At 44.7% G+C, this 16,145-nt stretch overlaps 1 protein-coding gene and 1 long non-coding RNA gene across 10 annotated transcripts in view; one reads left to right on the top strand and one right to left on the bottom strand.

Annotated features, from left to right (window-relative positions):
• Positions 1-16,145, top strand: part of STRBP (spermatid perinuclear RNA binding protein) — an 89,011-nt gene that overhangs the window by 68,238 nt on the left and 4,628 nt on the right. For 3 of the 4 annotated variants that reach the window (XM_034793860.1, XM_034793861.1, XM_034793859.1), the window contains 6 exons: positions 1,779-1,871; positions 2,651-2,850; positions 5,919-6,077; positions 9,830-9,964; positions 11,207-11,347; positions 14,476-14,599. In XM_034793860.1, coding sequence (XP_034649751.1) covers positions 1,779-1,871; positions 2,651-2,850; positions 5,919-6,077; positions 9,830-9,964; positions 11,207-11,347; positions 14,476-14,599 — 852 coding nt within the window. The remainder of the gene's footprint in view (positions 1-1,778; positions 1,872-2,650; positions 2,851-5,918; positions 6,078-9,829; positions 9,965-11,206; positions 11,348-14,475; positions 14,600-16,145) is intronic. The other variant, XM_034793862.1, reaches the window with a different exon arrangement.
• The window catches only part of LOC117889519, a 34,559-nt gene continuing 19,335 nt past the window's right edge, over positions 922-16,145 (bottom strand). For 2 of the 6 annotated variants that reach the window (XR_004648503.1, XR_004648500.1), the window contains one exon: positions 922-2,907. This is a non-coding gene — a long non-coding RNA (uncharacterized LOC117889519). Of the gene's footprint in view, positions 2,908-7,805; positions 9,696-10,067; positions 10,169-11,093; positions 15,340-16,145 lie in introns of those variants that run through there. The other 4 variants (XR_004648499.1, XR_004648502.1, XR_004648498.1 and 1 more) reach the window with 4 other exon arrangements.

The following is a 16,145-nucleotide window of genomic DNA, read 5'->3' as shown; positions in this document are numbered from 1 at the left end:
CTCTCTTTACAATCATGCCATGTACAGGTAAAGTCTGTTTGTCCAAATTTCAGTTCACCAAAAATCCTGAGTCTCTGAATGAGTAGTGTTTCCCCAAGGGTGGGGAGAAGGGAGTAGCTGCCAAAGACTGGCACCTCCTTAATACTGCTTCAGTGCAGGGAGCTGGGAAAAAAGGAGGTTGGGAGAAACCCAGGGAGCAGGGGGTGACCCCACCCCCTAGCCTATCCCATCCCTGCCTCTTGCTTCCAGCTGGGGACCCTGCTGCAGGATGGCCCTACTACCTGGCTCCAACTCTGACCAGGCTCCTGTGCTCCCTACCTGGTCCCAGCTGCGGTGTCCGCATGCTGACCCGCCTCTCCCCTGGGCTGGCACCTGCTGGTGTGGAGGACCCTGTGCAGCTCAAGAGGGAAAGGGACCTCCTGGCAGGGGGAGCCCAGGAGCTAGGTAGCCCTTACAGCGGAGTCCCTAGCAGGAGCAGCTGACGCCCAGCAGGCTAACCCAAATGTGGCCCACATGCCGCTAACTGAAGAACATTGCTGTAGAGGTTTAGATGTCGGAGACTTTAGAACAGGCAGTTCGGATCAAGGTGAGTGGAACAAGCCAAAGGACTTGCTCCCTGTCATAAAGTTGCTAAAGTCCACATTAAAGATTAAATCCAAAGCATTTTTAAAAAATATTCCCCTTTTCCACCCTCTTTGGCATTTCCCTTTCACTGGTTATGTAAGCATAGTTCCTTTAGTCGGATCTGATTAATGCATCCTGTTAGCCCATTTGCTCAATCCAGGCCATTTTATAATTAAGAGATCATGTCTTTGGAGTTGGAGCACTGTCACAGAAATAATCGTTTCTTGTCACTTGATAATGGTGAGGCCAGTCCTAGCCATTTATTTTTAAAGTGAGAACATTGATCCAGTGACACTGTCTATTACAGGGACTTTATTTCTATTATGGCAAATGATGGATGTAGAGGTACTTTTTTCCCCATCTGATGGATGCTGAGCTCAGGAGAATTATTGACATACTGTATTCTGATAGACCTGTTGTGTATTTCAGCTGGAGTTAGCTTATCAATAAAAACACAATGAGATTAAATGAGGAAGACAGGTTTGTTTGTTTTGGTCACGCTACTGTTTATGTCTAAAACGTTAGCAGCCCTGCAGTCTGGTGGGCTGGCACACGTGAGATATAAAATAATGTAAATGAAATACAGGACTAAAGAGACAGTGACTTCTGTGGCGCTGAGTGTTAAGAACCAAAGCTGCCTCCATTTACAGAAAATCTGGAAGGTTGCTGAAATACAAAGTCCGTGTTTGATTTTGTTTTTCGTGGATCTCTGACTTCAGCTCCCCTATAGAATGTTAGCTTTTAAAATACAACTGTTGGACTTAAGAAAACTTTTGCAGAGATTTCCAGATATTTATGATGATTAGAAGGCATGTAACATCTGTAGGCCTTACTATTGGTATTTGAGCTGGTAAGGAAGTGGAGGTTTGAATATGTGATCTGATTGGCTAATGTTGCCAAGTTCAATTCTGTGGACCTCTGCAGGCAGCAATGGAAACTTAAGGACTTCCCACATGACCCTCTGCTGCCAGTTATAAGCTAATGTTTTCTTCTATGTAGCAATATAAATTCTTAAATATAGACCTTTGCAGGTGATTGTTAATTATAAGGTTAACATCGAAGTAATGGGACTGATCAGACAGGTGCTATGGGATTGTTGCCTTGTTTTTCACTATCAATTTAAGTCCATATTACAAGGAGAACTATCTTTTTAGGTGCAGGCTCCTCTGCTCTGAAAAGGCCATTTGAAGATGGATTAGGGGATGATAAAGATCCCAATAAAAAGATGAAGCGCAACTTGAGGAAAAGTAAGTGCAGCCTTTATCTGTTCAGGCTTCAAGGAGCCATTGTTGGTTATAGTAGGAGCTGACACAAAAACTTGTTGGTGTTGGTGTGGACTGGCATGTGAAAGAGCCTCTGGAATGAATGTTTGTGTTCTCAATCCCTGTGAGCTCAGAACTTCAAACTCCTCTGCTTAGGGTGGGTTTCAATTTCTTTGAACACATTTGACTGACTGGCTGACTGACTCATGTCACTGATCAGATTACTCCAGCAGGTGATATTAAAACTTAGGTTGTCCAAAGAGTTCAGGTATATTATTTGTAATGTCTGGCAGTTGTCTCTCAAACAGCCTCAGACCAAGACCTCACAATATGTAGAACTGATTGTTCACATCCCACATTTGGGACAGGAGATAGGTGCTGATTCCATTGACAGATGACCTGTATTGTATATGCAAACCAGGAGTGTTTTTTTGGATTACGGTGAACAAGTAGCTCCTGGTGCCTAGTTTCATATGGGATCCGGCTGCAGGTAGCACTCGCAGTACCATATGACCTATGAAATTTCATATCAAGTTGTAGCAGCCAGGAAGAACCTGACTGATTGGTACAGAGCTCTGAGCTCTAAAGGGATTGAGTAGTAATGGTCACGAACCGCTGGGGGAGTGGATGGCTGGCATTCATTCATGTTTATATAGCGCACTTAAGTACACAGATGGATGGTACTTTAGAAATGCAAAATGTTTCACTTCTCAGTTTCTTTTGTTAATCTTTTTTTTTTTCCTTCCCACCCTCTCCCATAATAGTCCTAGACAGTAAAGCAATCGATCTCATGAACGCTCTGATGAGACTGAACCAAATCAGGCCAGGGCTTCAGTATAAGCTTCTGTCGCAGTCGGGTCCCGTCCATGCCCCAGTCTTCACCATGTCTGTAGATGTTGACGGTACGACCTATGAAGCATCAGGACCTTCTAAGAAAACGGCCAAGCTCCATGTGGCAGTGAAGGTAAGTTTGAGGTGCAGACCTGAATATGAATTAAGTTGATAATTCCAGCCCTGGATCCTGGAAAACACAGAACGGATATGATCAGAACTATCAATGGGTAAACCCTCTAAAGAGGCAGTGTGGATCAAACCTGCTATCTTGGGCCTTTTCAAAATGCTCTGGCACTTCCAGATCCCATGGTGAACAGGTAAGAGGGGGAAAAGTGAACAAAGTTGTCCAAGCCTCCAGAGGTCGATGAGTGAGTGTGAGTGGGTTCTATGTTTTGTGTTTTGGTTCCCCTTGTTAGTTACTAGCATGATGGCTCATCCTTCTGTTGTTCCCATTCCCCTCACCTCTGCCTGTCTGTCGCTATCCTTGGGTTGTGAGCTCCTTGGAGCAGGGAGCCATCCCATCTTGAGTGTTTGGAAATCACCTAGCACATCATGGGTGCTACAGTAAATAGAGGATGGTGAATCACAATTTGTTGTTGTGGTCCATTGGTATGAGGCAGCCTGAGCCATACCCCATTGTTCCCCTTTCCAGAGGCTCTGTGGGAGAAAGCTGGAGTTGGTAAAACAGTGAGACTTGAGTTGGTGTCTAGTAAATAAAAATGGCCACCACAGTCATCCCCATGTAAATTCGTGATAGATCAGGCTCTGCTGTACCAGACCTTCCCTGTGTGCATTGCTGAGAAGGGAGGAAAAGTTGTCTGTAAACTGCAAAAACAAAACGAAAATCTAAGTGCGCAGAGCTGCAAGAACAAACCCATCTGTCATTATCTGTGCTTCCTTTTATGTATTTTGAGTGAACTTCCTTTTCAGAAGGTTCATCTGGCAACTTTCCATTTTCCTTTGATTTAGGAGTTTGAAAATCCCATTGTCCCTTTTGCTTTCATGCTCAGAGCGCCCAAAAGTATTTGATAGAATGTATCATTCTGCAGGAGATGTGGCTTTGTATATGTCCTCCCATCCTGTCCTTCTCTCTCCTGCATTTTGCCCCAATAATTGTCTTTTTTTTAATACCATTAAGAATTCTGCCTTGAGAAGCAGGATCTTATTTCTGCCTTCCTCCTGCAGGGCCCCTCTGTGGCTCCCGGTTCCTGGCTGGAGCCTCGTATAGCCCCATTTTCCCCAAATTTACCCCCCCCCTCGGCTATGCTTTGGAACCACCCTCTTTCAAGCTGAGGACCAGCTGGCAGGCCGGCCCTGCAGAGCCAGCACTGTTGCTCCCTGGCAGTCCACGCGCTGCTTGCTCACACACCAGGAGATTGTAGGACTAAATTGGGATGTTTCCATTTTTAGGGTTCACTGTTTAGATACTTAAAGCTCTAAACCTGCAGCTGCATTTGACTGGCAAGTGATGGTGTTGCACCCCCAAACGGGGGAAGGAATAGAGCTGTCTGTGACTGCGGTACCTACCCCTTACCAACCTTCAGGGCGGGGAAAAGGGGGCTGGAGCTGCGTGCCCCTTGATTGGAGGAGAATGCTTATGCTGTTCCCGGTTCCATGGTCAGTGTTTGGTACCTGTGGGCATGTCAGCAAGCTTTGCTTTTGAGACCAAACTTTCGGGGGGGGCCTCAGGTTAGCCTCTGAGTCAGTTCACACCTCCGTTTTGTGCCCACTGAACACATCTGCATAGGCAGATCAGGGAGTCAGTCACAGAACTGCCTGACCTGCTGCATCATTGTGCATGATGGGGGAGAGTACCCCATCTCTTCTGGAGACCCCTTGGGGAAAGTGTTTGTTTGGCAGTGACAAAATCAGGTTCTGTGCTTCTCTCCTACAAAGTGGCTGGTTGTGAGCAGCATGGTGACAGCCCAGGAGGTTTGATGTACTTCACATTCATGTCCAGATGAAATAGCCAATTACTCCCTTGCATGTCCGTTAGCCTGGGTCTCCTTTACTGCTTCACTGCCATGCACACCTCAGTTCAGGCCACCCCTACAGCACCGAGAGGGACGTGCGTCTTTGGTTATGTTTGTCAGCTGATGTTCTTTGAGCAGCTGCAGATGGGAGACCTTTTCAGTCCTAGATTCCAGCAGTGCTGCGTTCTAGCCAAGATTTTTCTCTTTAGGCTGCATGTTACCATTTGCTTCGGGTTACCGTTTTTCAGGTTCCCCAAAAGTGGACACTGCAGGGGGAGGGAAGTACAGTCGGGGGTGCTGGAGGGCATACCTGTGGCGGGGGTACTCACTGGAGGTGGGGGGCAGTGTCGTTCCCCGTCACAATAGCAGGGCCCAGCCATCAGTCAGCACCCAGGGCACAAGCCCAGGATGTAGCCACAGTCATCTGTCAGCACCTCCCTGCAGGATCCCTTCCCCAAGACTGAGAGTTGGGGCCTGGGTGGGCGGGATCCAGCAGCTGTGACTTGCAGGGGAATGGATCTATCGGGAGTCTTTCTGAGCTGCAGCTTGTCTGCTCTGCAAAAACCCAGGCCATTGCCTGTTGTTTGAAAACCCTGCCTGGACAGAGAAGAAAGCAGGCACAAAAAAGAGATCCTGTCTGGGAACACCCAGGCATATGGTAACCCCTGCATTTGCTGCCACCTTGGAAACTGAACAATTAACATCTGGGCTTGATGCGACATGTGTAGCATCCCATATTGCAGATGGCCTGGTGCCTTAGTTCCTATGAGCTGCCTTGTCCTTGCTCTGCAGACTTGTATATGCTGAGCTCAATGGAACTTAAGATGCAAAACAGAACGTCTTGGTCATGCTGTCAAGTAGTATTACAGAGTGGAAGTGGTCTAACCGGAATTGTGAATAGTTAACTACTTTGCATACAGATCCTGTATTTTATAGGTTGAATTTTAATCCCATATTATACATGGGAGCCTCAGTTTGGAAAATGGTATTTATGAACTGCTGGTGCATTTGACACTGGAAACTCTCAATTATATTTTGCAGCTTAAGAAGGCTAGGGCCCTTTTTCCCATTAGTACTTGATTTTTTACTGTATTTAACTTGGTGAAAAATGAACTTCAAAGTGAGTTACCTCCTGAAGTGTGTGTGGCCTTTTTACTGCTGAATAATCAGCCTTGCATTCGCTTCCAAACTGGTTTTACATCTCATTTAATGTCGTTTGGTGTAGGTATTACAAGCAATGGGCTACCCAACTGGCTTTGATGCAGATATTGAGTGCATGAGCTCTGATGAAAAATCAGATACCGAAGGCAAAAACGAGACTGTCTCTTCAAACTCAAGCAATAATACTGGAAATTCTACAATTGACACCTCCTCTACCTTAGAGGTGGGTATTCAATGAAAAACGCACAGTAACAGAGCTTTCCATGAGGCCAATGGCCTTGTGTAGTTAAGGCACTGGATTGGGAATCAAGAGATCTGGTTTCAATTCCCATCTCTGCCACAGACTGCCAGTGAGACCATGGGCAAATCCCTTCCATCTCTCTGTGTGTCTGTTCCTGAGCTGTAAAGTGAGGATCATTCTTTCTCTCTCTCTCGTCCTATTTAGACTGTAAGTCTTCAGGGTAAGACAGTCTTCCTGTACACCTAGCACGCTGAGGCCTCAATCTTGGCACACTTGTAAGACAAATAAGTAACAAGTGTAATGTTTTTCTATTTTATAGAAACATAATTCATTGTTTAGAGCTGTTTTTATATTAAAAGTACCTATACATTGATAGAAGTACAGAAAAGTAGCACAATGAAGAGGGATGTATTTAAATAATGTGAAAGGCATTATCATGCCTTTAAATGTGTATTTATGAATGGACTAGAAAAATGCTACAGTCTAGAGTTATGCTAGCTTAATTTTGGGACTTGGAGCTTAATTAAGGAACTCTAAAGAGCAAATTCTGCTTCTGTTTTCCCACTGAATTTGTGGGAAATGTAGTATTCCCTGAAGGACCAAATACCTTAACTTGACCAGTCTGTGCTGAGTGTTTCTAAGAGTCCAGTTGCAAGGGGTCTGCAGTATGTTATTAAATATTTTCTTAAACCATTTCCAATATTTACATAGTTGTCAGGAGCTGACAAACCAAGCAATTCAGAGTTCTCTCTTAGGGTGTCTCTGTACTGTGATTAAAAACCCGCGGACTCGGAGTCCGGGTCAGTTGACTCAGGCTTGTGGGGCTTTGGCTGCAGTGTAGATATTTGGGCTCAGGCTGGAGCCCAGGCTCTGAGACCCAATGAGCCCGGGCCCAAGTGTCTACACTGCAATTTTATAGCCCCACAAACTGAGTCCACTGTCCCTGGCCAGCTGCAGCCATGCCGTGGGTCTAGATGTACTCTTAGTCTCTATCCTCTTCACCCTCCCCATCTCCATTTGTACCACCATTCTTCTTCTTCATCCCCAGGAATTCTAGATGAGTGTTTGTGTTAAGTATGGAAGCGAAGGCTTTAATTTGAATTTTCATTGCTGTAGCTGATATCTTTGTGATGCACTCAGGAGGTTGTGCAGATAAATAGATATAGATTCTTGCCTTATTTTTAGATATAATGCTCCTTTCAAATGTAAGTGCTTTTTTTGTTATAAATATAAATTTAAGTAATCTGCCTGCTCTATAGATACTTTTCAGTACATTGAAATGTGGATTTCTTCATAACTTAACCCATTTAGATAATGTGACTTCAAACTTAGAGCCAGACAATGCATAATCACTAAGGCTGAGATTTTGTCACAGACCGGATGTGGGCAATAAACAATAAATCGCAGAAGCCCGAGCCCTGTGGTGTGGGGCTGGAGCCAGATCTCCCAGCCAGGGCTCCTAGTGGGAGGCCCCTCCCTCTCCCCCTCCCCCCCCCCGGTGCTGAAGTCATGGAGGACATGTAAAATTACAGAATCCCAGACTTCTGTGACCAACGCATAACCTTAATAATCATTGTGACCCGAGGTGCCTTGCATCTGAAGAAGTGAGGTTCTTACTCACAAAAGCTTATGCTCCCAATACTTCTGTTAGTCTCAAAGGTGCCACAGGACCCTCTGTTGCTTTTTACAGATTCAGACTAACACGGCCACCCCTCTGATACGAGGTGCCTAGTGTAGCCCTCACTGGAAATGCCAAGGTCAGGGCAGGTTGCCAAAAGGAGAGCAGATACTCCCAAGACCGTTGGGTAACGTTGAAGTTATACTCTCCAAACTGTGCTTCTGATCCCCACCCTGGCTACTAAGAAGCTGGTAATCACACAGCCCTCTTAGTGCATTCCAGTTTCAGACTCCCAATCGGCACCTAGGTGCAGTAAGGTGAGAAGTTATTTTAAAAATTCTGCTCACTTTACAAAATGTTCTCCTGACCCCAAAGGGCCAGCCACATTGCCAGGTCAGTACTAGGTTGGATCTTACCCAAAATCCTACGGTGCCATCCAATCCTTTAGCATCTAACACTGAAGGTTTATTATAAAGAAAAAAGAAAGGACTGGAAGAGTTGTTAAATGGTAAAGCAATTACATAAAAACAAAGGCTTCAAAATCCATATATCAGGTTCTTAGCAGTGTTGGTGAGTTTGCTGGCTTGAAAGTCCCTCTGGAATATGTCCACAGCTTGGATGGGTCATTCAGTCTTTTGTTCAGAGCTGCAGTTTGTAGAACAGTTACTCCAGAGGTAAGAAGCAGGAATGAAGACAAACTAGAGAAGATGCAGCTACCTTTTATAGTCTTTTGCCATGCAGCTTGTATTTCTTTTGTTTCAAACACAAGCTGCCCAGCACATGGCCTGGATGCCTTAGAGGTCTGTCTATAAGCATGCCTCTGCATGCCTTGCTGAGTCATAAGCCGTAGCCCCTGACCCTTTCAGTGAGTTCAGTGTACAGCTGATGTCCCTTGATGAGCCATCAAGCAGGCTGGGCAGTGCTGATGCCAATCTGTCTAGGGGTGTCACCCAGATGCACAGCACAAGTTTGGAAATATAGATATACCCTTCATATCTATAACTTACAATTCAAAGGTGATGCAAACAAGATTACCGTATCTAGTGAATTATAACTTTTCCAATGATACCTTACATGGTATACCTGGTAAGATTCATTGCACTTTTATAATATTGGTATCAACAATATTATAAAGTGTCTCCCATATTCCATACAGCGTCACAATCATACTAGCCTGTTTAACCCAGTTTTAAAAAGAACTAGAATTATTTAGATCATTTTTAACTAAAGGCAAATCGTAACTGTTTTTCATGTAAACATTTCTAACTTTTTACAAGGGCCAAGGTTTTCAAAAGTGACTCAGGATTTTGGGTGCCTAAATTGAGATGCCTTAAAGGGACCTTATTTTCAGAGGGCAGGTGCCTCGCGTTGGGTGCTTGACACTTCTGAAAATCTTGGCCTGGCTCTCCTAATCTTCTGTGTTCTTCTCACTTTTCAGTATCTGCTTTGGTGCCTCCAGCACAGCAGACTAGAAAGAAGTCTGCTATCCTGGTGTACTGGCTCTTTGTTTCTGCATTTCTAGCCCAAGATAACAGCTATATCTACTGTGATGTATGACCTACGCTCTGTGGCTTCCCCAGTCAGAGACTGGAGTGCCATGGGGATGGTTAGATCAGGCAATAGAGATGTGCAGGGCTGGGAAAGCCAATCCCCTTCTGTTCAGTAGCAGAGAGCTGCTTTCAAGAAACTGGACACCTAGATGGTCTATCCTTCAGCCAGCAGCATGATGCTCCATGCTGTGCTGTGAAGGTGATGGCGACTGGTCATGGAGACGCTAGCTGCCTGCTGTGCTGGGTATGAGCGGGTGGCAATATTTTATTTTATTTTTTAAATGGTTCATCCCTCAGCTTTCCTTGAGGGCAGGGGCTTCATATCTGCTGTTCTGGTGCAGCAGGTTGTGCTGAAGCTTTGACAATGCTGTGTCTCTGGTGCCGGTCCATCCCTAGAGAGCCTGCTAAGGCGGATGTATCAGGAAGAACTGGCTGTTGCAGAAACACAAAAGGAAGATGATTAGTACTGGCATTTTCCAGGTGGGCAGCTGTTCTAGGCAGACATGCTGTAGATGTGTGTCTGCCATTCAGAGCTGTTACGGTTATAATATATCTTGTCTCTGTAGGTAAGAACTCAGGGCCCTATCCTCACAGCAAGTGGCAAAAACCCAGTGATGGAGCTAAATGAAAAAAGAAGAGGTCTTAAGTATGAGCTCATCTCTGAGACAGGTGGGAGCCATGATAAGCGCTTTGTAATGGAGGTGAGTGCAGCAGTGTTCGGAAATCTGCAGGTGGTTTTGCTAACAATGCTTCAGTCCTCTTGGTAGCTTTCTGTTGCCATTTAATGTTAATCCAGAGCCTTACCGTTCATTCTCTTCCACAAGAGGGACGGTAACCTTTTCAGGTTCCTATATCTCCCAGGGCCCAGGCGATTGTGGGGATGGCAGGGGAATGTCCTCCTTGCCCTGGATAATTCAGCAAGGAGGAGGATTTGGTTATGAAAGCCCCATAACACATCACATCCCTGCCATGACATAGGGAGAGGGCAGCTGAGTAACCAAAACCACTATCCAGTGTGTGTCATGGACAGGTCCTGGCAACCCTGTACGAGTGCCCTGATTTGATCGTCTTGTTGCCAGCCTAGCAGGGGTTAGGAATGATGTAACAGAGGGAGCCGATTCAGTCTCTGGCTCATTTTACTCCGCAGCAGCAGGTTCTTGGGCTGACATGGAATCAGCATTGGTGGGCTCTAGAGAGTACAAGGCAGCTTTCTTTAGCCAAAGGGTAGCCATAATGCAGGTTCTTGAAAATAATGGGGGTGCAAAGCTGATTGATTAGAGCTGTAGGTGCCCCTAAAAAGTTGTGGGGTTTGGGGATCATTTAAAAGTATAGTTTTGGGTGAGATCTAAAGCTAAGGTCCTGCCCACCAAAGACTTCATAGCAACCTTCCCAGTTAATTCCTGCAAAATTCCATCCCAAGTAAATGTATTGGACCTCTTTAAATTGCCCCTTCAGTTTCAAGTTGATACGGGATTCCTAACTTCTGTCCTGTTAATCAACTTAAGTATCATGGAATCATAGAATATCCGGGTTGAAAGGGACTTCAGGAGGTCATCTAGTCACAACCCCCTGCTCAAAGCAGGACCAATCCCCAGACAGATTTTTGCCCCAGTTCCCTAAATGGCCCCCTTAAGGATTGAACTCACAACCCTGGGTTTAGCAGTGGTCAATGGTCAAACCACCGAGCTATCCCTTCCCACCATTTCCATAGTGGTTCAAGTGATCATTACCTATCACATGGAGCTACTGGGTTTAATTAGTTCTTGATCGTGGAGTGCTTTGAACTCACTGGAGGAAATACAAGTTAGTTTCACCCATAACTGGACTTACTTGTTGAAATTTTTTATCAACGGCTCATGATTCCAGCTGGGATCTGGTTGTAAATATGAGTAGTTGTTCCCACCAGGAAAAGTACTGGCTCTAAATTAACCTCTTGGCTTCAGGTAGAAGTAGATGGGCAGAAGTTCAGAGGCGCAGGTCCAAATAAGAAGGTGGCAAAAGCGAGCGCTGCTTTAGCAGCACTTGAGAAACTGTTTTCTGGGCCTAATGCAGCCAACAATAAGAAAAAGAAGATTCTCCCTCAGGTAAGAATCCCCAATTGCCTTTTATAGTTAGTGCCATTCTCCATGTCAGCACCGCCCTGGGGTAGCATTAGAGATGGCGTCTGAAAAGGGACCACATGACTTCAGTCTGTTGTTTTTCAGCAGGTCTATTGGAAGCATTGTCCTTTGTTTTTATTACTCTGTTGTTGTTAGTAATTTGTTAATCGCACTGAGAGGCCTGAGCTGATGTGAGGGCCTCAATGTGTTAGAGCTGTACGAAGAGACAGAACAGTCTATGCCCCAAAGTGCTTACTATCTTACATAGAGACGACAGAGAGAGGGGAAGTGACTTTGCCCAAGGTCACACAGCCGGTCAGTGCTGGAGTCAGTTATAGAGCCCAGGTCCCCTGAGTTCAACTCCAGTGCAATACCCACTAGACTGCACTACCTCTCTGATAGTAATAGAAGTAGACTTAAAGAATACCTTGTTTATAGTCTGGTGATAGACACAATCTCTAGCTTCTAAATGAAGTTGAATTTTGAGCCTAAACTATTTGAGGGGTATCCCTTTTCAAATGCAACATTTCATTGGATGGGGAGGATTTGTTTACTAAAAACTTCACTTCAGACTTCTTTTTACATTAGATTCTAATAATAATCATTAAAATGGTTCCTGAGAGCCACCGTGATCTCTCCATTCTATACCATTAACACTGAACACAACTGAAGCTGATTATCAGTGTACTTCTTCCAGAAAATCACACACAGAAAAAGTCCTGACAGTTACAGCTTTGATCTGCATTGTGCAGATTAACTAGAATTAGGTTTCTTTTCCAGTCTTTGCAAAAATCAATTTTGTTCCATCCTGCTACAGCATAAAATATATTCAAAGAAATTACCAGCCACTTGTATTCGTTAAATTCTGTATCTAACAATTATGTTTATAGTAATTCTCCTGGATGCCCCAAGACCTCCAGTTCCTGCATCATGGAAGTTCTTCAGCTTCCATGATTATTTTAAAATCCAATTCCTGAAGAATGTTGTTCCACACACAGATGGCAGTTAAGATCTGAGAATGATCTGAGATCGAGGCACTCTGATTTTTAGTCATATTCTGTTCTCATTTCTTCGCAATAAACTATGTCAATAGTCTTCTAAAGCTCTCTGATCTGCTGCATGAGGTTGCCAGTTAGCTTGCAGCTGCTGACTATGCTTGGGAAACAATGCGGTTTGATGCACACATGCAGACAGTCTCCCTTTATTTAAAAAGAAGGAAAAATCAGAGTTTCTAAAGGAGGTTTGGCCAGCACAGTCTATGGTTAGACCAACAGAGCTGTCTACACAACTGTAGCTATTGTGCGCTTTGAGAAGAAAAAATTAAGAAATGGCGTTTACTGAGTAGAATAAGTAGATGGAGCCAGAAGGTAATTAAGGAATAAGATTATAACAAAATGAAAAGAGAAGGCAAAGGATTTATTCAGACATGTAAGAGGGAAATAGATCTTACGGTGGGGCCAGAAAATAAAAATGAACTAGGAAGGATGTATTCTTAACACTAGAGACAGCATTTAAAACGGATAGGATCCTAATAGCCAGGCATGAAAATGGCCCATTACATCAGGTACATAAAAGGTTGTTACAAGGTGGATGGAGAAAAATCATTCTCCTTAACCTGTGAGGATATGACAAGAAGCACTGGGCTTCAATTGCAGCAAGGGCAGTTTAGGTTGGACATTAGGAAAAATGTCCTGTCAGGGTAGTAAAGTAATTAATTCCAGTATTTAGGGAGATTGTGGAATCTCCAGCACTAGAGATTTGTAAGAGCAGGTTAGACAAACACCTGTCAGGGATGAGTGCAGGGTACTGGAGCGGATGACCTCTCGAGGTCACTTCCAGGTCCTGTGATTCTATGGAAATCTGTCTCCATGTGAGGACAGAGGAAAAGATCTATCCGATTGAATGGATACTGCACATACTAGCCCAAAGGAAGGGTTACCGTGTTTCAAGTTTAATTCCTGTCTAACAAAGCAGCCAAGATTCCTAAAAAGTAGGAGTCAAAATCAGTGGCCAAACTTTGAAATGTGCCAGTCATCTGACAGCTGTCAACCCAACCTACGGGAGCTGAGTGGCCAATACTTCTGAAAATCTGGCAACCCAGTTTAATGATGCCTAAGGGCTCATCTACACTGTTAGTGGCAAGCTGAGGTGGGAATCTGCCCTGGACACAGACTAACTCTCTCACAAGGTTAGCCTAGTCCTTTTTGAAATGGGACCAGATCAGAGTGTATTAGCTGTTTAATGTGCATGAGCAGGGTCCACACGGACACTTAGTGCATGGCAAGCTGGTGCGGGGGAGATTCACAGCCCAGCTTGCCGTGAACTAAACGTTGTGTAGACAAGCCCTAAGTGTGACTTTAGGAGAATAAAGATAAGTTTGTATTTTTGAAAATTCTTGTCCAGGCTTTCTTGCTTCATTTGGGGTAGAATCCTGGTCCTCTTGAAGTTAATAAGTCTGGGATTTCACTCTTGATATGTTACAGAGAAATATTATAATAAAAATGCCAATGCTCCCCGTCCCAGCTCTTAGCTCAGCACTTCATGGGGCAGGGCAAAGGTGGGCTGCACAGCAGTTTAAACAGCCAGCAAGCCGGAGAGGAGAGGTGGGGAGAAATGGTCAATATCCTCCCCTTCTCTCCCGGGCACTTCACTCTCTCCAAAAGTGTCAAGGATTTCTGATGATGTAACAAATCCAGCTTTGCAGCAGTGACCCCACGTCCCTGCAGCTCCCCACAGGCAAGCAAGATGGAGATCAGTAGCAGAGTGTAGTAGCACATTGGTGCCCTATCAGTGATCAGAGTCACATCGCACCCATGACAAAAAGATAGCTCATAGCTCACTGTGGTGTTTGAATGAAACAAAGATGCCTGTTGGCAGCTGCCAATGCTCCGTTCTGTCCAGGGAAGGGGATTCTATAAATTGAGAGAACTTGTGAGCTCACATATAGGTCTGTGCCACAGTCCCCAATTCTGCACAGCTACGCTTCAGAATGGAATGAGTGAGTGTGTTGCCTTTAACAAGCCTAGCGGGTTGAATATAGCATTCGATGTGTTTAACATGGATTGCCTCATGTATCCTGTTCTGAATCATGCCATTTTTATTATTCTGCACAGACTAAAGGAGTTGTAAATACAGCTGTGTCAGCAGCAGTCCAGGCTGCTCGAGGCAGAGGACGAGGCGCTTTAACACGAGGGGCATTTGTTGGGGCAGCCGCTGCTGCTGGATACATAGCACCAGGTACGTCATGGCGCTAATAGCTAAGGGTCTGTCCATCCCGGCTGTCCATGGATGAACCATGGCTGCTGACGTTCACCTTTCTATGGGTCAGACTCATCCATGCTGGTGACCTGTTTAGTTTTATAGCATTTGAGAAGAGCCATAGGGGAAAATGCATGGGGGTTTAAATAAAGGGAAAAGTCAGAGAGTCTGTAGAGCTGGAAACATATCTCGCTTGCAGTTTATTGTGCATGGAAGATGAGCAAATCGTTATCCAGCTCCGACTCTTTCCCTGGGGCTTTGTAATTCTGATATCTGCCTTTCTCATAACTCTCTCACCATGGCATGATTCCCACAACTCTGTGCCCAGTTGAGAAGTCTCCTGGAAGATGCCTATTAGTATTATGATTGGCTTTACCAAGAGTTTCTCATTCTAGATAATGCTACAGGATTATCCTTAATAAGGGCAGAGGAGTATTGTTTGTGCATGCAAAATTAAAATACTGTCTTGTGCGCGTTGCTTCCCGTGAGAAGTGCTTTGCCGCCTGATGAATCCCCTCTAGGAGCAGTCTGATTCACAGTAAGAGAGACCCTTCTTCAGCCCTCTTGGGGAAAGGCTACTGGAATGGAACTTGCTGCTGTGCTGAAATGCGTTCCAGAGCAGTGAACTGTGGGGATTATGCTGGCAGATTTGGAAGTCATTGTGCTCTCGGGAACACCCCACACAGTCTAGGGCTGTGAGCAGAGGTGCCTATTAACAGCTGTCATGTTGGGAGAAATGAAGGAAGGAAATTCACATTCATATTCTGGCTGATGTTGCTCTGTAATGTTGGCCGCGTTGCTTTGAGCAGCAAAACCGCAAGCCTAAATTAAAAGGCTTTTTGGTTCCCATTTATACTTGGGCCCCTTCACGTAGAATTCACATTGCTGGTCAGGCTGTTTTAGTGTTGATTCCCATTGGCAGGTTAGCAGCCACAAAACTGTAGCTACAGAGATGAAGTGCATAGCAACTTCTGGGTTTCCTCTGTATTTTGCTTCATCTAAAATAGTGTATCTCACCTGGTGAGTCACAACACCTGGGGAGCGGGTGGTCGTGAGGCGTTGAAAAGCATACTACAATCTAAAGCAGAGAAAATCTCGCTCCTCCATTCCCTGCATACTGTTATCCTTCAAGGTCAGGTATTCTCTGTGAACTTCTCCAGCTACACAAACAAATTACTTCTTGTCTATTATCATTATTGTCTATTCATTTTATATGGCGTGGAATCACAAAAATTTGAGTTTGAATAAGGGGTTGCCAATCTGAAGATGTTGAACCACATTGGTGTAGGAGATCATGTGCAGGAGTTAGGGATGGGAGGAGAATCTCCTCCATTTCTATATATTTTATTTTATTCTTTGGGGTCTCTGCCTCCAAAGTTCCATAGCCAACACTCACTTAGCTTCCAAAGTGTAAAACCCTGATCATTAGTGCTCAAGGTTTTTTAGGATATAGCATAAACTCTAATTACACCCTTCATCAGTTCCCAAATGTTAATAGCGCAGCCCTGTAGTTGGATATATTTAC

The sequence above is a fragment of the Trachemys scripta genome, chromosome 17 (genome assembly GCF_013100865.1).
Source record: "Trachemys scripta elegans isolate TJP31775 chromosome 17, CAS_Tse_1.0, whole genome shotgun sequence".
Classification (NCBI taxonomy): domain Eukaryota; kingdom Metazoa; phylum Chordata; order Testudines; family Emydidae; genus Trachemys; species Trachemys scripta.
The sequence above is the reverse complement of the archived record's forward strand: the minus strand, read 5'-3'. Positions and strand labels throughout refer to the sequence as shown.